We start from the raw sequence: 20,774 nt of genomic DNA, 5'->3' as shown, positions 1-20,774 counted from the left end.
CCGTGTCACAACTATCACCTTTAAATTTCTTTTTGTGTTTAATTTACAAACTTGTCTTTGGAATTGTAAACTTTGGTTAATGGTGTAATTAAAATTTTAATTGTATGGTTGTGTTTCTTTATACTCTATTGCTACGAGACTCTACCTGTCATACCTCGTGTTTCCGCTTTAGCGGGGTGTGACAAATTGATCTCTAGTTCGATCTCCATCTGGTACGCTCTCGCTAACACACACGCGCTCTCTCTCTCTCTCTCTCTCTCGTAATTTCTCTATCTATACGAGATCGATAGACAACAAAAGTAATCAAGGAATCAATTCAAAATAACTAGCTATCGATATCACTAGTCCAATTCCTTTATTCAAAAATCATAAAAAGACATTTGTTGATATTTAATTCTGATTCCAAAGTTGAATTCCGTGAACCAAACAAAAAAATTCTAATTCGTTAAGAATTCCATTCCAATTTCATGCAATCAAACGCAATCACAAGGCATAGTCAAATTCCATCAAATTTCATTTCATTCCTTCAAAGTCAAATTCATTTGATGAATTTCAATTCCATCGAATTTCATTCTACGAACCAAACGCCCCCTAAGTGAATGGATCATAACGGCGATGTTCACTGCTAAAAATGTATACTATGTCTTTCCCATTATAAATTTAAATGTTCAGTCAGATTTCTTTTCATTTTTTATATCAGTAATTATGTCGATATAAACTACGGTATCCTAACAATGATCAGTAAATGAATCGATCATACCAATTACCATCGGTTTGCTATTTAGCACATTTGGTAATAAACGTATATTGTATTGACTTGCAAAATAGTTTGTTATGTTTAAACTTGCAAAAACTTAATGTCTACCTGAAGCTCAAGTTTTCCAACCTGAAAGAAACTTCCATTTTATTTAGTCTTCATTTTTAGAAAATTTGTTAATCTCAGAATCTACAAATATTTGTTACTGTAAAATCTATTAATCTCGCAATAGTCACCTAAACAATGACCATACATAAATCCATAGTTATAGGTGCAAAATTTAGTAGCTATGTTTAATGTTGTACTAAATATCAAAATTGTGCTCTCTAGAAAATATGCTTAGCTTTCATATTGATAAGTTGGAGTTTAGATTATTGCTGTTGTGTTTGGATTTTTAACTACCGAAGAGTTTGAGCCTGGAGAATGGGAGTTCGACTTGCATCATTTACACTTGTATGAATAAGTCACCAAGCCAAACAGACCTACTTATACCAAAATGTAACCGGTCCTTTTGATTCAGATCTCACTTGTTTTAACAGCGATAGTTTGATTGACGTGGGTTTTGTCACAACCAAAGGGATCGATGACTAGAAGAAATGCATGTTGAGAAGAGAGAGATTTCTGAAACCACACATAATAGCGTTGAGTTGAGTTGCTTTGACTGTAGAGAAGAAGGATATAAACAAACATGTTATATAAGAGTTAGTTAGGACTTGACGACATCTTTAAGGCCACCACCTTTCTCGAGCTCACCAACAACCTCCCTAAGTGCTGGAACCTTCATGGCTAGGGTCCTGTATAATCTGGAGTATCGAGCCCTTGTTCCATCTGCGGTTCGAGCCAGGGCAAGCAGGCTTAACGCTTCTGGTAGTTTACCAAACACCTCTTTTATCTCCTCCAAACTCATCTTCTCTAAAACCGTAGGCCTTGGAACCACCCGCACAATCTCACCCCCACCTTTTGGTTCTTGCACCCGATCATCTGCTTTGATCACCAGCTCTGAATGCGAATTCGCTCCACATTTAATGATGAAAGGAGTTGTAGATCCTGTATTAAACTGCAACACGTTCCACTGTGCCACCTCAGTTTCACTTTCACCGCCGCCGCCTGCTGAAACTACCTCATCTTCTTCAACAATCGACTGCAATCAAAATATTTGTTTATGCATATAACACTCAGATTATTACTCTTGCAAACACTTGACAGAGGATATAATATTACCTCTACAACACGGGAAGCATCTGCAATGTGTCTCTGTGCACATGGATGGTCAATCTCTAACAGAGAAGACATTTGTCCTGAAAGACCATCTAATGATGACACCAATGCTTTCTTCTTACTTCTACTCATTATATTAACCGAAGATTGTCTCATTATATCCTGTCACATTAACATTTACTTACTCAAAAGTGCATTAATATTAAGTAGCCAACCAAAAGAAAATAAAAATAAAGATACAAACCTTGATTTGCTTCAGAATGCCATCAAGAGCAATTAAAGATGCAAGTCGGGCATCCTCCGCTGCAGAAGATGGATTCCGGATAGGTGAACCACCATCTTCTAATGTTAATAATGCACCATCATCTTTCATCTGCTGCAGAATCTGATCACAATATCAAACAAATGATTAGAAAAGCAAACATGGAAGCTTGACAGACATTTGCCGAGCCAAATGATTAGGTTACCTTTCTTCTCTTGTGATCAACAGATTCCAGAGCTGAACGCAGTTTTGCTACTTGTGATGAGTCTTCTGCCGCCTCAGTTGCTAATGTTCCAGCAATGTCCTGATGATGTAAATATATAAGTTTAGCAAATATCAATAATACTAATATAGGAACTATAACTACTTTTAAATACAGCATCACACCATAACAATCAATGACCTAGATCTGTAATGAAAAAGATCTAGTAATTGGGGGTGGCACTTTGTAAACTACTTGATGAAAGGTGGCTTACCTTGAGGTGCTGCAGTTGGGAATTATAAACCCTCTTTGCATACTCTGCTAACAGTTGTCCAAGTGCATCTGTAATGGGAGGCATTGCAGCACCAAGCCCAGCCATCCAACCATCCATTATTGCGGTAGAAAGAAGCTCCAACTGACCCGTCACCCCACCTACAGCATCCATGCCACTCACAGAAAGAAAGTCAAAGCTCATTGCAAGCCAAGATCTGATTTGACGCTGCAGCTCTCCAGCAGGAGTATGAACAAAAAGGGCAGCAAGAGCCTTGTTCCCGGTGGCAAATGCTTTTGCGTCATCAGTTATTTCCCTGAGCTTAGCACCCGTAACGTGTTGTCTCCAAGATTCCTGTACATTTCAGTTCTGTGTGTTACAAATAAGCACTACTCCTTCAGGTCTAAAAGTTTAGAATTGATTACAAAGTCACTCATCCGCTGATTACATGTCAGACAATATTTCAAGAGTGAAATTAACATTACAAGTCACGAACAAAACAAAACAAAATGCCAGAACTGCAAACTGTCATGCTAGGATCAAATCATTTTCTGTTCTCAAGACATAGAAGACACAGAAAGGTGTCGAGTAAAGCTGAAAAAATCACATATACTCTGCTTCTACATAGTGACCTAGGCAGGCTTCTTATTCATACATTTAAAGAAGCTAGACCAAGATTTATATGTGAGGGAGATCTTCATAAGCACTCCCTAATAAATTAAGTATTTTCTACCTGGTATTTTTGTTTGTTTTACAAGAGTAATGCTACATTTCACAGAAATTTACCCACCGAACTATCCCTAAGTCCATGTGTTCTAGTTCAACTCCTTTTTCTTTTCTTCTCCTCACATGGGCTGCAAAAAAGTCTTGAGGCAGTATTCCTCATATAGCAGTTTCATTGTTGTTATGGATGAAATATGACCCAACCCTTAACCGAAACAACTTTTTTCCCTCTTTTTTGAATTGAGGTACTATAATTCTATCATAAATAATAGATGGTATTTAGGCCATTTAACATTTCAACACTTCCATTTTGTCACATATGGTTTGAGGAAAATGAAAATGTGATTATGTGTCCCAATTACTTGAAGCAACTAGAACTACAATGAGGCCCAAAAATTAGAGAACACAGGTACATGATGTATACGAAGAGATCAACTTCATCAGATTTCATCCTGTATTGTGATGCACATATATCAAACACCACCTTAAATAGAAGGGCATTTCAGGGAATTAGCTAATAGCCAAAATACTTGTTTGAAATTCAATCACCTTAGGATGGACTAACAAATAAACAGTGAAAAACACAGTTTCTAACTTGCCATCATTTGAAATTACCATCAACGAAACTGAGTATGAAATATTTTCTGCCATACACACCTGATCAATTCCGCGTATCTTCAGAACAACAGAGGATAATTTCGACTTCTTTTCTGGCTTAAGATTTACTCTGAAACCATGCATATGTTCATCAATTAGAGCATTCTTAATGCTGGGATCATAACGCACAGGAGATCTTCCAGGGCTGCTGCCTCTGCTGGAGCTTCTGCTGCGTCCAGTGGTAGGTTTCTCTAAAAATCTCTCAACCAGAGGAACCTAAAAAAATTAAGGATTACTTTTACAATCTAACTGAGGGGCAGGCACAAACAACAGTGCCTAGATAAATAATTTAATGATTACTATTACCTTGACAGATTGCAGCTCAGGTGACCTAGCCAGCAATGATCTTATATACAAAATTCTAACACGGGAAACAAGCATGGTGTCCATCACTCTATGTGGCTCCATTTTACGGATGAATGAAAAAACAGCATCTCTTATTTCAGCAAGTATTTCATGTTCTCGAGAAGCACCGGCTTTAATGACCGCAGCCAAAACCTTCACCACTCAAATCACATTCAAATAGAAGTTAAATAGAAATTCCATGAAGGAAGGAAACTCTAAATAAAACCAGCAAAGAACAGAATTACTGCTATCCTATACCAAGAGTTGGAAGTTGGACTGTTGTTTCAAATCCTAATCCTTGTGTTTGGTCCAAACAGAGCTCAAAAGCAAACCAATACACCAGAGATACGCCTTACCATTTCATTTGAGAAAACATACATGCTGGAGCCTTTAAGGAAACGTTGATGACAGAGGATATAGATATAGATAATGATTATATCTTCTAACAGTCAGAAAATCTTGAAGGATAAGAAAAAGCATAGCAGATCTAGGACCAGGTACATCACCACATTTGCCTTTTATGTGGTTTAATATCTTCTCGTACATTTGAGAGAGTGATCCACGGCAATTGGAATAAATTAAGTATTGGCAACAACCCGAAAAACTATCTGAATTGATTTTTCAAGATTCAGAACCGACACCAATCATACCAGCATTAGTAGCTTGTTTGCTCCATCGGAAATAGCAGCAAGACCGTCATATTGTTCCAGGTCAAAGTCATTCAGAGCAGAAGTAAGATACTCCCCTGCCGGGGTTGATTTGATCTTCTCATTACCTGGCTTAACTAAAGCAAGAGTACCATCATTCTTTTCGGCAGAGAAAGGGACAACATCCATTGTACGTTCTTTATTATTACTGTCATTCCTATAAACCAAATAAAGCAAAATTTTATTCAGATTAATTACCGGAAAAAATACCAAACTAATCTCAAACCAGTATATTGATTTCACCTTGCATGGTCATGGGACTGATTTAGATTTTTGGGAGGTGCCATTAATGTCTGAGAAAGGAAAACAAGTGAGAAATTCATCCTGAAGGATATCACCGAATTTGGCATGATTTAATGTAGGGGAGCTTACATCTAACAAATGCAATATATTGTATCTAAGATTTTTTTAAAACTGATGACAAATAGATATCCCCACTTGCCAGTGGCTCCTATGAGTTATCAAGACTGCATACGTGGATTCCCTGAAGGGAACCTTGATAGCAAAAGAAATTCAAAAAATATCTCAGTAGAAAACTTGTCATAATAAACCTGCTGGCTTCCAATTGAAGATGCCTTCTCCGTCAGTCGCTCAAAAAGCTTCTCATTTTCTTCATGCAACCTCTGAAAAAATATTTAACCACAAATGAATAAGAACTTAACACTTACTCTAGTGGTGCAATTCTGTAATAGTGAAATATATAATAGTTAAACAACAAACGCTGGGTAACGAAGATATTTAGTATGTTTGTCTTGCGTTAGTAGAGGAATCCTATTAACAGGGTTACGAGTATTTTATCTCTTCCTAAGAACATACTCCAATAATATTCTTATTTATCGAAGGATGGAGATTGAAATAACCAATGCATATTCTCTCTATGCATATGCGATTCTGAATGGTTCCTTTTTGACAAACAATGCCAAACCTTGATTTACTCTGGGTATGCTAAGAATGAAATCCCATCACAATGAAAACAATCAAGGCTCTGAACAATCATTTTTTACCAATATCACAAGATCTTAACCAACATGGACCAACTCACAAGTGACAATATTTTGGTGAACTTTAAGTCAACTAGAAAAAGTACAGTAGTAGAGACCTCATACTGTCAGCTCCTTTGACATCTATCCAACATGGCCTCTTTACCAAGGGCTTTCATGTAATACGGTTATAAAAGATCAAACCCGGTACACAATTGTCGATCATTCCAACCAGTAATTTGATGCACAAGAACAATTACCTTATTCAAAACAAGTAACTCTGACAATTGCTGATTATATGTACTTTTTACCTCCATTTAAAAATTATTAGGGAAAAAATTTGTACTTTGCTATGGAAGCGTTTGTTCCATAATGATAACATACCAGGTTAGCTTCTGTCCTCCCCTACAAGGCTACAACTAGCATTGCTTCCGGTATCAGTATTATCAGGTTTCCTGAGTATCATATTGATTCACTTCAAGAGATTAGCACTCAGTTCATCTCGTATTGGGTTTAGTTTTGGTATCTCCCATATTGGTAGCAATCCGAAGCTTATCTTTTCAAGACTTACAATCTAGTACTCATCTTTGGAATATGTCGTTTCTAGATTGCCCCACAATCCCTATGTTGATCGATGCATAGGCCTGACCTAATAGGCAATGGCTGTTCTGTATTAATGATCCTTGATTTCAACTATCTGGGAATGTAAATAACATGAAGTTCCGACCGTCATCCAATGCATGCGACACATTTTCTCTAACCTCTCCTCACTAATTCATTTTCTATCATTCAAAGCAACTACTTTGTGTGATAGTTAATGCATCTTTATTGTCTTTTCTTAACCATAATAGTAGATACCTCAATCAGCGCATCACGTTTCAGGAGTTCTTCTTCAAGTTTTTTAGTAACAGTCGCAGATTCTGTGCCTTCTCCTGTTGAATCTGAGCTGATTTTGGACTGATTCTCACTTGACTGAAGGGCTGCATATAGCTGTGCCTCGACGCTTTGCAGTTTTTCCTGCACCAGAAGATTGCAAAAAGCTCATAAGCAGATGAAATATGCTTATCTTAAGATGAATAGCAAAATTATTTGATGATGCATACTAAATGTGGACCATACATATGACATTTGAAAGGCAGTCTTCGTGCACTTATCATATCTTTCATTATCAGTTAAGAACCTCTGTAACCGTAACATAGGCCACTTTATCATATTCAAAGCCATCTCTTTTCTTTTTATATTTTTGGCAGTCCTACAGCTACAAGATTCTAAAATCACATTCTTTTTTGCAAGTGAAAGAAATACAGTAATGGAATGGCTCTTATAAAGTAAACTTATACCTCATGTTGCAAAACAAAGAATTTCAAATGTTTTGAATTATATAACCAATATAGGGATCTTACACAATGGATGGAAATTAACAATGAAACATTTCTAAGGGTCCAATTATCAAACCATATAACAAATAATTGGACACCACCAATAAACATGACTTTTCAGCTATACAGGGGCCAATGCCTAAGTTACGCTAATGTGTAAAAAATCAACTTTTGATATATACGAAACAACACCAACATGAAGATTTTTTGTCAAATATGCTAAATATGGAACACATTAGAAACTATAAAGCATATGACGAACCTGTAAAGACTCAATTGTTGAATCACGTTGCTGTAACTGTAACTTCTGGGCTTGCACTTGCTGCAGTAGTTGAGCAACTTGATTTCTGAGATCGATATTCTGATCCTTCTCTATCTTATGGGTTTCAGCAAGCATAATGTTCTCTGACTGTACCAAATCAATAATGAATGCACCTTAGCAACATGTAACATTGTCATGTAAAGATGGTTCTGCTGTCACAATTACTTACTGGGCCACCAGACTAAATAAATTGTACCCTTTTGAGCAAATAAAAAACTTTTTCGGCATAACAAATGATTAATGTTTACCAGAAATTAATAAAGAAAAAGAAAATAACTGGAAGAATCATCTAGTTTTCTTTCATTCATTACATGTTTTGTTGGGTCAGACGAGTAGTATGGACAGTTTGATTTGAGTTCAAGAAGCAGCAGTATTATAACAAAAAACCGACTCGCGAAGACCACTGTTCAAACTTGTCCCCTATGTGAAACAAGGTACATCTCTTCATCAAGAAAATTAAGGCAAACTGAATATCCGAAAAGGGAACCGAGTGATTTATTAGCACAAGCCTAGGAACTAACTACTTTGAGCCTTCTGTATGCATGAGAAAACTAGCAATGAGAGAACTTTATGTGAAAAAGAAACACATTTTGGAAGTACAATAAAATATATGCATAAAGGTGTACCAAACAAAAAGTAAACCTTTAAATCTGACTGCAGTGTGAAAGAAACTTTCCAGGCCTTCTGAACTTCATTGAATAGTAGCACACACTGATCATTTGCACCTTTAAGTGCTTGTTTTAGTCCCACGACCTCCTGTTTCAGATCAAGACTTTCTTTTTCTTTCTCATAAAATTCCTTGCGAGCATCATTTGCCTACATAAGGAATGCAACTTAGGTTTCTACATATATGTGTACATTCTATATAATTGATTGCAAGTTAAAAGCATGGTGCATAAAGTAAACTAGAACTTCTCGCCGGGAAAGTAATAAGGGTGGTTGCCGGGGGTAGAAGAGGAGGGATAAAATGAAACTTCTATGTGCTTTGGAAGTTGCATGTCAGGGTCTAAAATAATGAACCAGAAACTCTAATATATGTTCCATTTTGAAAGCGATTAATTGAATCATCAAAAATTTGGAGCGTGAAGTGCAATTATATCCATTTTTGGGGGGGATTCGAATTACTATTATCAATTAGAAGAATTTATGGTTGGCTTAGTTGGACTACTACATTGAAGTATCCAGGCTCCGTTTAAAAAAAACCAAGTGGTAATATATCTATTTTCTATCATAAAGGATTCCTATTTTTAAAGAAATCTTTTTTTGTAAGTAGAAGTTATTTCAAACTGTTATGTTTGAAGTTGCAGAAAGAGCAAAGATGTTGAGTAAAACCTACTCCAGGATTCAAATGACTACAAAAATATAGACTTTGCCAACTTACAACATCTTTCCACTTCTTAATGGTATCCCGGTTTCCAAGACTAAGTACAGCGTTTCGAGCTCTAGCAGAGAAATTCAGAGATGACAATGTCTCGGACAAATTTGAAACATCTGGACATATATTGACAATGAGCAGGGTTTTTGAGCTTCCACCTGTGATGACAGATACAGAGAGACAATGTTTTAATATGGAAGCCTGAGGTAAATATCTACGTCTTAACAAGATGGCAACAATATCCAATGGCAGCATGCAAGACACAATTCATGGCAGTCTTCTAAAAAATCACGGCAGTCTCAAATAATCCCAAATGTGAATATCACAGCATCATAGCTGAGAATTGGATAAATCTCATTGGCAGGAAAATCATGCCAGTATTAGGAAATCAGTTCCAACTTATTCATGAAAATGACGAAAAGCACACAAATATTATCTGAAATTTTATTTGTCTTGTTATTAAGAATTCCGTTGTGAAACTGCTCCAGCACTCCCAAGAACTGGCATCAAAATACGAATGCAAAAAGAACATCAATAGTATACATGTGATAATCAAAAGAATCAGCACATAAACTGTTTGGGTGAATTAATATTGATGTTCGGGGAGATGTTTGAGCCTTTTTCTACCATGAATTGGCAAGTCCACCCATGCCCCTACACCCTGAAATTACGTCAAGCAATAACAATTTCCCTCGTAATTTAAGAAAAACACATGCTCAAGAAGCAAATAAACAAACTCGGCAAACAACAAATCTGATCAAATAAGAAAGCATTTAACTTTTTCATGAGTACCAAGTGAATCAGCAAGGGCTTTTGTAAGCATCGAGTTCTCATAAGGAACAGCTTCTTTCTTCGATGTCAAGGAAGCTAATACATCTCCCAACCTACACATACATAGTTAGGAAGTAAGACTGGCAGGTACAAGAAGTGATATAACCAATCTCTCAAACTGCCATTCATCTATCTTTTTATTCATTCGGCAAACAAACACTCAGGTCTATTGGTTACAAGCCCACAGCCTATGTAATTTATGGAACAACAGTAATTATATCACAACAATTTATAGAAACCAAGTGCAGATGTTGTCCTTCAAATTCAAATACACCCACGTTTTTTTATAGTTTTTCATCAATTCTATTCATGATTCAGTAATCCAGTAACTATAAAAAATTGCTACCCACAACAATCTGGAGTTACTACTAGCTAAAAAAAATACAGTACTGGGATTCATAGTACTCGACCAAGAAGCTACACATCTTATTCAAACTTAACAACATAAAGAAATTACATACGCAGAAAGTGATTTCATCACATGTAGCATGTCTGTTGTCTGCTCCCCATTATTATCTTCCAAACGTAAGCTTTCACTTCCAGCCAAGTCAACAAGAGAAAGCTTGCTATATAAATTTTCGCCAGTAACCAAATTGTCATAATATATATGTATGGTGATTATCCTGCGCAAAAATAGCAAAGCAAAGCTTTTCAAGTTCTTTTTCTTTGGAATGAATATGTAATGAATTAGAAAGAGTGATAAATATACAAGATGGAAGAAGTACAAGGTAGATAATAACACACTTACTAGATAAGCTGTTACACAAATGCTTTAACACAACACAATTTTAGTGTCCATAAAACAAAGTGATGCGTTTTGATATATCACAAGGTAAGTAAAGAACCCAAAATCCCATTTCAGAAAATTTATATGGTCATGAGTAATGGGTAATAGAAGCGACAAGGACCAGAATAGAATTGTAAATTCTGCCGTCTCATAAAAGCCATGCCATGGCAATATAGCAGCTACACATCTCTAGTACAGTTTTTTATCAACCCATTAAATTTAGTAGAATATGAGCCAAGAACTTATCAAAATATTGACTAATTTTAGATCTCAGAGAACAATCCTCAGGACAGAAGAAGATAAAAGGGGATGTTAGATGTGCAGAAGCAACAAAAGCAGGCCTCCTTAGCTGTCTTATATAGTTGGATTGCAAACATGCTAACAAATGCAGATGAAAAGACCATGCAATTTACAACGTTTCCGATCATAGTCTGTGATAGTTTGTCCTTACTTGCTGATAGTCTGCCGTTATACTTCAAATTTAATGTGGAAATTTGACAGGGACCTTAGGGCCTCTTTTCCAACCAAAGACCTTCGGTAATTGTCACTAGAACTTTGTGAGGGAAGCAGTGTCCCCACAATAGTCATCGCATACCTAAGTGAAACCGTTTTAAAATTAAAAGTGGAATTGCAACTGAGGCCATCACTAACACCATTGCAAGTTTCAGGTTTTATCCCCAATCCATCAAAGCCTTATTGCATTCTCAGACAAATGAACACTGCCACACATAACAAAGAAGCATTATGTCCTTCTCCAGCAACACCCATGGCACCATCTCCTCAGCAACAAAATTGGCAACATCTCCAGCAACAGAGTCTCCCTCCATGTTTGGTATGTAATTTTAGCACAAACATACATTACACAAAGAGCAGACATGCCTAACAAACACACAAAAGAGAACAGATGCACAGCTTCTAGGGCATGTATATCAGTACCAAGAATTTACCATCTTTTAATATTACAATTTGAGTGACTTGTACCAACAAGAATAATTTTATTGATTATAAAATTACTATCCATGTATTCTTTTTGTTACCATAATAGGTATCTCCTTACTACCTAGCATAGTGATGCAAAAAAGTACAAGCCACAAGTTCTTGTTTTGATGTTTAAGTTCAATTCAAAATAGTTGAAGGTTCCAATCATGCACTTACATTTCTCTCTCTGTTCTTATGGAGCAAATACAGAGGATAGAGTTATTAATGTTTCCTTAAGGATAAACAAGTAGATCAAGTGTTTGTCAAATAGGATTCTTTTGGTGCTATCAAACGATAAATTTTCGTTGGGAGTATGCTTAGATCAGCAAGTACCAAGCTAGAACAACATCTCCTTTATGGGTACAATTTGACGGTTGATTTCACAGCTTTGTCTTGGTGTTTCAACATTTGAGTTTCAATTCAAAGAAGCATGTCCCAATATATCTTGTGATCTTCCCTAAAACGTTTGTTCAATTACCTAGTGAAAACGTGTTTATGGGCTAATCCAAACCCTTAAGGCTGTTTCTTATACCAGTAGTATTGTAGTATTCTTTTTCTTCAAGAAATAATACTCCCCCTTTCCCAAGAAACCCACTTTTTTTAGAATTCAGAGTTATAATTTTTCAAAATTGAAATAACAAGAATATATTTAATTTATTATACCAAAGAAAGACTTAATAACAGTAGCACTTATTTCATTGTTAGATTCATGCATCATTTTTTTATAAGCTGCAGACATTGTTTTATAAGTGAGTTAGAGCCACTATGAATCTTAACTGAGTTTCTAATTGTTGTATATGTTTGGGTGGATATAAGGTGTAGGGCCATATATATCAATTATCATACTTCATCAAAGAACTTGAACCACCATAGGCTCTTCAGCTCAGGAAGTGCTACATTGATCCTCTTATAATAATCAGCCACATCAAGAACATGGTAGGATTAAATGGTGTTATGATGATACCCATGCTGAATGTTAATAGAGGTTTAGGTATTGTGTGTTGCTAGAGAGAAACTAGTAATATGGACCAGCAGGAACTTAACATAGCTTCTCACCCTAATACCGAGTTAAGCTACAAGATCATCACCAATATATCATGTGAGTTAACTTGTGCTCATTATTTAGATTCAACAATCAGGCAAATCTATGCCAAGGTTGATGAACATGTATCTTGATAATGATACAACCAGACACATCTGAATGAAATAGATATATCGAAGGCACAAAACATGTCTAAGAGATTGTCTCTAGGTGCATCATGCATGAGGTGGTTGACACCTCTTCAGACCTTCCTATTAAGTTTTTTTATTTTCCTTCAGCTTTGCATCTTGTAGATTCTTGACAAAGCCTCTTTGGAAGGTTGAGAGTGATCGTGTCGGTAATGAGTAAGCATGGTCATATATATGCATCAACTGCGATGACTTTTAGTAGTAGTCTATATATACATGTTTGCTCCTTTTTGTTTTCTCTAGTCTCAACTCACAGGTCCATGTCATTCTATAAATCCTTTTTTTACTCTATAATTATATGTGCTTTCCTGGCCACTTTAATTCTAAATGTGTTAACTACTATTGATATCAGGATGCTTGATAATAGGTCGTTATTCTCAATTTGAGAATTCTCTGTACAGCACCACAGGGTTACAGTATTAATCTCTAGATCAAAAAACAATGACACTTTATTTTTCATTTTTTTCTGTTGTTATTAAAACCTCTAGTATCTTTTCTACATACGATATGACTATAGAATGTGATATTGGTAGTTTCATTTATAATACTTAACATCTAGCGGTGCCATCAATTTTCAGGAGCATAAACTTTTTCTCATCATCATAAACAATATTGTTAGTTTGTATTGTTTCTATGTATGTTCTAAATTCGCCAGTTAATTAACAGTATGAATGCATAAATCAAGATGCTGATACTAAAATCTAACTAGTTTCCTACTTTGCTAATAAAGTAGGCTTAACATGTGCCACTGTATTTTAACTAATGCTGGAGGCTTGAGCACCTTTCTCAAGATAGATGGGACCCTTTGGCATGCTTTAATATATTTTCAAATCGTTAAAAGTACTGTAAATGCAAAAAGAATATTTCTATCATGAGTAAGGGACATCCAATGTCAAACACCTAACAAAAGTGAGGGGTTCTGACATTATAAAGGACACTAAATGTTGAATCAGGTGCCTATATGTGGACTTAGGATAGAGGATACAAGCAATGTGATCACAAAAGGACATCTAGCACATTCATAAGAAGAAAACCTCAACTAGAGAACACATGTTTCTATCCTGATTATATGATCCAGAGTTACAGCAGATGCTCTTGCTTTAACATGAAAGTATGATACTGTATAAAACTTCAAAACTCAAATGGATCAAAACAAATTAATGAGAAGTAAGTCGACAGAATTAAACACATACAAATGAGAAACATTGATCTTGGTTTTGTCACCACTTCTACTTAGAAGTGCCTTCTTTACGACTCTGGAGAAATCTAGTGGATTGTCAACCTTCTCCTGTACAAGATCTATAACAGAATCAAGTAGCCCCATCCAGACCTTTGGTAGACCACTCTCTGACTTAGAAAGCAAATCGATCATCTATAAAACAGGAAATAACCATCAAAACAGAACAGGTTACAGTTAGAACCCTTAACAAGGCAGAAGTAACGAAGATGTGAGGTTCAATGGTTAGGTGTATTTATGTGTATGTTTAGATGATCAAGGAAGTAATTATGTAAAAAGTAACCTGCTCATTATGTAGCTCAACAGCCGTTACGAAAAAATTAAATCGAGAAGTTGAAGTTATATCTGAGTTGGACACATCAAACAACTCTTCGAAGCATCTGGCATATAAACCACGATCATGGCTAGAACCTTCCTGCAAAAGAATAAGTCAAATCAAAAGTGGAATACATCAAACAAGTTGCCCTTTACATCATAACCAGCATTTAACATGAATATATATTGAATTCTAAGGTATATAAACTTAGTTTACCATATAATGAAATTTAGGTGGTGAAGACTTCAATAGCTTAACAGTTTTATCGACACATAACGATGTTAAATTTCAAATATAAATCACAAACACATGCATGGATTGAGAGACAGTGAACGGACCATCGTATGTGTCTTTCCTGAACATGTTTGCCCATAAGCAAATATTGATACATTATGACCATCCAAAGCGGACTGAACAAATGGTTGAACATCTGTGAAAACTTCAGCTGCCAACCCAAAGATGTAATATGTTATTTAAACAACAGAAACCACAAGTTATACAAGTTATCATCAAAACCCATTTGAGAGAGTGTGGCAAACCTTGTCCAACATGTGGTCCATAAACCCTGTCAAATTCATAATCCTTCTTTGGGTTGGAGACAGTGTCATCACCAGTATTGACTCGTATAGTAAAATCATCAGGATATTCAACAACAGATGGGCCTTCATCCTCAAAAAGTGGTCTTGTTCGACAAAAGACCTTTATGTTTCCTGAAATTATGGATGAAGCTTTCAGATGAAAAAAATACGAAGATGCACCAGGATGCAGCGGCCCAAAAGATAATATTAATCTGTGCAAGTATTCTTCCTCACTTTCCCTCTAGTTAATAAAATTCCACCTTCAAAAACTTATAGGAAAACGACTATTTACCATTATTGATAATTCAAAACCCATTCTGGACCACTATTTGACAATTATCATGAAAGATCACCGTCTCTTATCACCTTTCCACATTGTGTTAGAATTGCTTTAAATGAAGATACAATTAAGAAAATATCTCACACCTAAAGTAAGTTTCTCAGTATAGTGTAAACATTGAGATAATCTAGTTATCTAGAGACGGTTGGATTAATAACTGTGTTTATTCATATCTTGAAGAAAATTGATGTACATGAGAATACATCCCATAGAAGATTCTCTAGACGTTAAGAAAGCATTACCTTTGGCAGTCAATAATTCATTATACAACCTTTTCTTCTCATTTATAAGTGGGGCAACTTTAGCTTCAGCTTCAAGAGCAGCCTGATCTGAAATCAATACAATTATTGATGTGTACCATGTATCAGCTCGAATGAAAACAATTCAAAATTCAAGAGAATAATGTTATGAAATGAATAACAGGGGTGAAACAAATACAGTAATAGAAAGATAATGCTTGTCCAAATTGTAGTCACTTGTACCAAATGAACAGAGAACAACAATAATGACAACGAATGGAACTTCTAGCAATTCAAGAGGCTAGTCTCTCCTATATGAGAAGGCTAATATTCTGGATACCCTACTATGGCTACTGCCCTATTCTTTATACTAGCGAAAACAGACAAATTACCCACTTTACCCCTCTATAAGTGAATGACTAACAGCCTTTATAGCCCCTGAAGTGGTCCCCTCCTCACCCATCTGATGTGATTCTATTCCTTTCCACTCATATGTGAATCTAAGGATGGGAGCATGACAAACAAGTAAGAGAAAGAAATAGGTTTGTGAATTTGAACTAGAATCAAGCCATCAGTATAAAAGTATAAGGTAAAAACAGAGCAGAGGAACTAAGAAAAATGACATGTTAGCTTATGACCTTTGAGAACACTTGACTGCAATTCAATATGAACTCTAGAAATATATACTAAAGAGGTAAGAAGACACCAACAATAATATTTCAAACACAATTCTATCACGTCCATAGATCTGTCTAGTCTTAAAGTTCATGCGTGTGAAAGCAGAAGTTACAGATCATACCAGGATCGTAATTAATGTAGAGAAGAGATCAAACTCAAATACACATTTACAGAGTACTAATCTTCTGCAATAAAATGCAGAATGTGAAGCAAAATGTTATTCATACCTAGCTTACGGGTCTTATCAGCAAGAACACCTAGATATCGTGTTACTCGATCAAGTTTTGCATTAGAGTACTCCTGGAGATCAATGGCTTCTTGTCTCAATTCTGCATAATCTTCTCTTGCATGCTGTCAATGTAGTATAGTAATTTGGCTGACGTCAAAAGACACGACTACAAAAATAATTCAATTACTACATAACAATTTTACAGCACAACCAGCTACAGAACACGAAAATTTACTTTCATACATATATAGCATGCAAATCCTGATGCAGCCTTTAATGATTTGCTCACACCTCTTGGGCATTTACTATCTTGGAAAGCTAGATTGCCCCAATTGTTAAATTCATCAACCTATCTTGTTTGTTGGCTATCTGTAATGATCAGCTGAATCAATACATATATAAACGAGTACCATTTACCAAAGAAGAATAACAAGAAGTTCCCTAATTTCTCGATCATAAATATCCTAATAAGCAAACAGTGAATTGTTGAACTTTTATAAAAATTAAGCGGATACTATTGTAGTACATCTTATCTACCCTGTGACCAGCAGTACTATCAAATCACTCACTGCCACAATTACTTACCTTTCAAGGTTTTAGTATGCAGTTGATGTTAGATATAGTAATTTGATTTACTTATCCAGGTCCAGTCTGCATACTATATTCAAGGTTCTCCCCTCAACAGTATGAATTATGTTATAACCCCGGTATTTACATGGTAAAGAGGTATGATCTAAGAGTAAAACCCACGCACCCAGTAAACAGCAGTAGCACTGTTGCCAATGCCATGGCCATCAGCAATTCAAACAGCAGTTGTTCTACCTTCCACCACCATGAGAACCCTTACGAGGTCAGTCACTGGTGTTCTGACCTCTGACAGGCCTCTCACCTGCTGTCCTAACTTTCTGCCGTCATCAGCTTTCTGTCCAAAGCTTCCAGCCCCAGGGGCACCCCATAGACTAGGCATGGTCGGACCCTGGCATGGTCACATCTAACAGCTCTGTTGCCACCCCCTTGCCTACTCTGGCAACCATCTCTGCATGTTCAAGCCACCATTAGACTAGCCACGGACCTCCTTGGTCCATTATTTTGATGTAGCTGCCCTTCTTTAGGATAACCTTATCCTTCTAAGGGTCGGAACTGTTACATAATCCCTGATCACCTGGAATCTGTCTCCAGATTCTCTCTGCTCATCCTTCTTAATGTCCACCAGTCACTGTATTGTTGCATTTCCAATTTGTTTTCTGGAATTATGTCCAATGAAGAATTGATGAGAGTCATCACAGTCCCCTATTAAATTTCCTATCCCTATTGGTATTATCCTAATCGAGTTAACTACTTTATGTTTAAGTTAGTGGCCAAGAATGTGTCAGAAGATCAGTCATTTGACTAAGGTTCCGCCCAACATAGCAACTGATGACCAGGGGATGATGATAGTGGCATCTACTATGCATTGTGAAATGCCATGAAACCTGATGTACTATACACTGCCATCAGTTGCCTTCTACCACCAAGAAGCTTTGTGATCATATTTGGTTATCCCATTCCAAGAAATCCTTCTTCCAACTATTATTGACATATGTGAACAAAGAAAATTCTAGAGTTACATAATACTAGTTGAATGTTTTCCCATTCCCAAAAATGTGACAAGAGGCACATGAGCATCTGGATCGCTATATGGTATAACTTATAAAGCAATAACAAATGGGCTCTGAAGGCTCTTCTTCCTGGAAAGCAATCTGTTGATTTCAAATGAGCACTCACTATCAAGCCCCATCCAAACAGCTCCGTTTGTCACCCCCCGGGGGGGGAGGGTGGGGGAAGTCCCATCTCAATGCTCATGGCTACTTCCATGCTATTGGATTAATTTTGAGATCTAATATCAAGAATGAATATTTCTCAATGGATCTTCTTGAGATGAAGGTTTATCTCAGCATAATGTATTATCATATCTTCATATATTGCATTTAAGTTCTTGATATGTGGTTAGAGGTAGAAGGTTTCTTGGCCCCATTTTTTAATAAAGGCTTTGCATATAGACTGGACCTCCCGTTCACATTTTAGAATCCGCACTCTAACTCAAAGTAAAATAGCATTATGGTATTTCCAACACTTCACAGAACATGGTGCACCATCAAAATTATCTTGGTGATCAATTTAGCCGGAAACCCTAGTTTGTTTTTGCAAAACACATTTAGGCTATATTAAACACAAGTGTAACAACTTTTTGTCCACTTATGGTGCTCAGACTTTCAAGAATGTGTCACAAAAACATAATTAAGTATATAAAGATCAGCAGTTCAGAATAAAAAATCAACATGCAATCATGTTTAATAACCATTAAAATATAAGTAAATGTGTTCTCTTGTGAACATCAATTAAACAACTAGTAAGCGAGTGATTAAATATCCCTTCCTAGCTGATAAAAAAAAAGACAAGGTAACAACCAGCATAGCACATCCAAGAAGGCACATAGCTCAACTTGATAACATGGCTTCATCATGGACCTACTGAAAGCTACCTAGCATGACCACATAGAAACATAACATAGAACAAAATTTCCGTGCGAAAGCTTTCCTAGAAAAGAAGTCGTAGAGATAGAAGAAAGGTGAAGGTTAAAAAATACCATAAGATGTGATCAGTTAAGCTTGCATGGCAATAACACCATATCAAAGTTATTTTACTCTTATTTGTAAGTGTCCACGTTGTACATATAAATTACTTCTTATTGTAACATATCCACCTCGTCCAACAGCATTTATTGCTGCACTAGATTCATCAGTGCAGACATCTCTACTAGACACCAAGCAGCTGTTGCTTGCTATAGTTGTATATAGTCACTATCATACAATCAACAATTTTAAGCAACAATAACATGAGAACCAGATAGATCCGTGAGTATGTCATATAGCTTTGCAGTACACCAGTGAATATCTGGTACACTTGAAACTTGTAGAACCTTAGGGTCGAAAATTCTTGGATTTTTGTAGATTTTTCCATCTAAAGTCTTGTTCAGACTTGATATTTATAGATACCAATAAATAATTATGCTGGATTCAGTGAATATCTGGTACACTTGCCAAGATGTCCTATTTCCCCATAACAAGTGTGCCAAGTTGTTTGATTCATCAAAGTCAAATTACATTGCGCTAATCTAGCAGAGTTTCACATAAGATGTTCACATTACAAACAAGGTAGTAGACACTAATAACAACTCAGTCTCAGAACAAGTTTCTAAATCTAGGCCCATGATCAGAAAGAAAAACAAAATTTCATACCACTTCTCCGTTACAAACTTGAAAATACTTAAACAGGTCTAATCCAGCCATTCAAACACTCAATAACACAGCACTTTATAGTTAGAGAGTAAAAACCGTGACACATTATAATGATTGAATAGGAATAGAATAGTCCCTCCGTTTAAACACACTGGTATTAAATGGAAAATCAAATTAGTGATGAGTAAACATATGAGTTGATAGATAGATATAGATATATATATACCTTGACTTTATCCTTCAAATTATGAAGCTTGGTCGCAATAGAGTGCTTAGAAATGAGTTCGGAATGTGGTAGAATTGATGGAGTAGAGATCGAGTATCTCCGAACAACAGGAGCAGGAGCAGACGGTGGTTGGTCCGTCGGAGATTTCCTGGGCTCAAAACCGCTCACCTCCCAGTTCCACCTGTTGTTCGACATTGATTAATTCTTCCTTTGGCAAACCCCTAATAACTGAAAATGGTGAAAAGTGAGGGAAATTTGCTGCTTTTGGGAAGAAATTGTGCAGATGGAGATGGGGGTGGAGGAGAAGATAGTCCGACGAGCAACACCACTCTTTTTCTCTCTGTCTTTCTCTCTCTCTTTCTCAAATCTTTGGTTGCAATAAGTTTCCCTCTTTTCCCAATTTCCCGACTCGCGTATTTTAAGCGATTAGGAATTTTAGTAATCTTAAGAATGTCTGAATCAATTACCCATACTCATTCAGTTTTGGTATAAATAAACAAAAATAAAATCTTAATCCAAAACATATTTCTGAAAAATATAACAGCGGAATGCTTAATGAATATAGTATTTAATAATTAAAAATACTTTAATTACAGCATTTTATGACCTCTTTTCTTAATATTAATATT

General features: G+C 36.1%; 1 protein-coding gene across 1 annotated transcript; it reads right to left on the bottom strand.

The window, feature by feature from the left end:
* Positions 1 to 1,249: 1,249 nt before the first annotated feature.
* On the bottom strand, positions 1,250 to 20,509 carry LOC112511993 (kinesin-like protein KIN-14B). Its single transcript, XM_025117762.1, has 23 exons — positions 20,146 to 20,509; positions 16,640 to 16,763; positions 15,738 to 15,824; positions 15,117 to 15,287; positions 14,916 to 15,022; positions 14,545 to 14,676; positions 14,218 to 14,396; positions 10,491 to 10,652; positions 9,991 to 10,082; positions 9,205 to 9,356; positions 8,466 to 8,639; positions 7,764 to 7,910; positions 6,981 to 7,139; positions 5,694 to 5,765; positions 5,386 to 5,435; positions 5,086 to 5,299; positions 4,397 to 4,588; positions 4,091 to 4,306; positions 2,714 to 3,064; positions 2,443 to 2,541; positions 2,220 to 2,360; positions 1,979 to 2,137; positions 1,250 to 1,898 (listed from the first exon to the last, which is right to left on the bottom strand). Exons 1-23 carry the CDS (start codon positions 20,338 to 20,340, stop codon positions 1,464 to 1,466), a joined length of 3,810 nt encoding a protein of 1,269 aa, XP_024973530.1. The 5' UTR covers positions 20,341 to 20,509; the 3' UTR covers positions 1,250 to 1,463.
* Between the last annotated feature and the right edge of the window lie 265 nt (positions 20,510 to 20,774).

Source organism: Cynara cardunculus (genome assembly GCF_001531365.2).
Source record: "Cynara cardunculus var. scolymus isolate 2C chromosome LG 5, CcrdV1, whole genome shotgun sequence".
Lineage (NCBI taxonomy): Eukaryota > Viridiplantae > Streptophyta > Magnoliopsida > Asterales > Asteraceae > Cynara > Cynara cardunculus.
The sequence above is the reverse complement of the archived record's forward strand: the minus strand, read 5'-3'. Positions and strand labels throughout refer to the sequence as shown.

What these genes read in the sequence shown, in the direction of transcription:
- LOC112511993 (XM_025117762.1), bottom strand. Translation starts at nt 20,340, where the DNA reads ATGTCGAACAACAGGTGGAACTGGGAGGTGAGCGGTTTTGAGCCCAGG. An exon ending in CAAACAAGCTACTAATGCTG is followed by an intron (nt 4,589 to 5,085) that starts GTATGATTGGTG and finishes TGAGTGGTGAAG; the next exon opens with GTTTTGGCTGCGGTCATTAA. An exon ending in CCCAACTGCAGCACCTCAAG is followed by an intron (nt 2,542 to 2,713) that starts GTAAGCCACCTT and finishes TTACATCATCAG; the next exon opens with GACATTGCTGGAACATTAGC.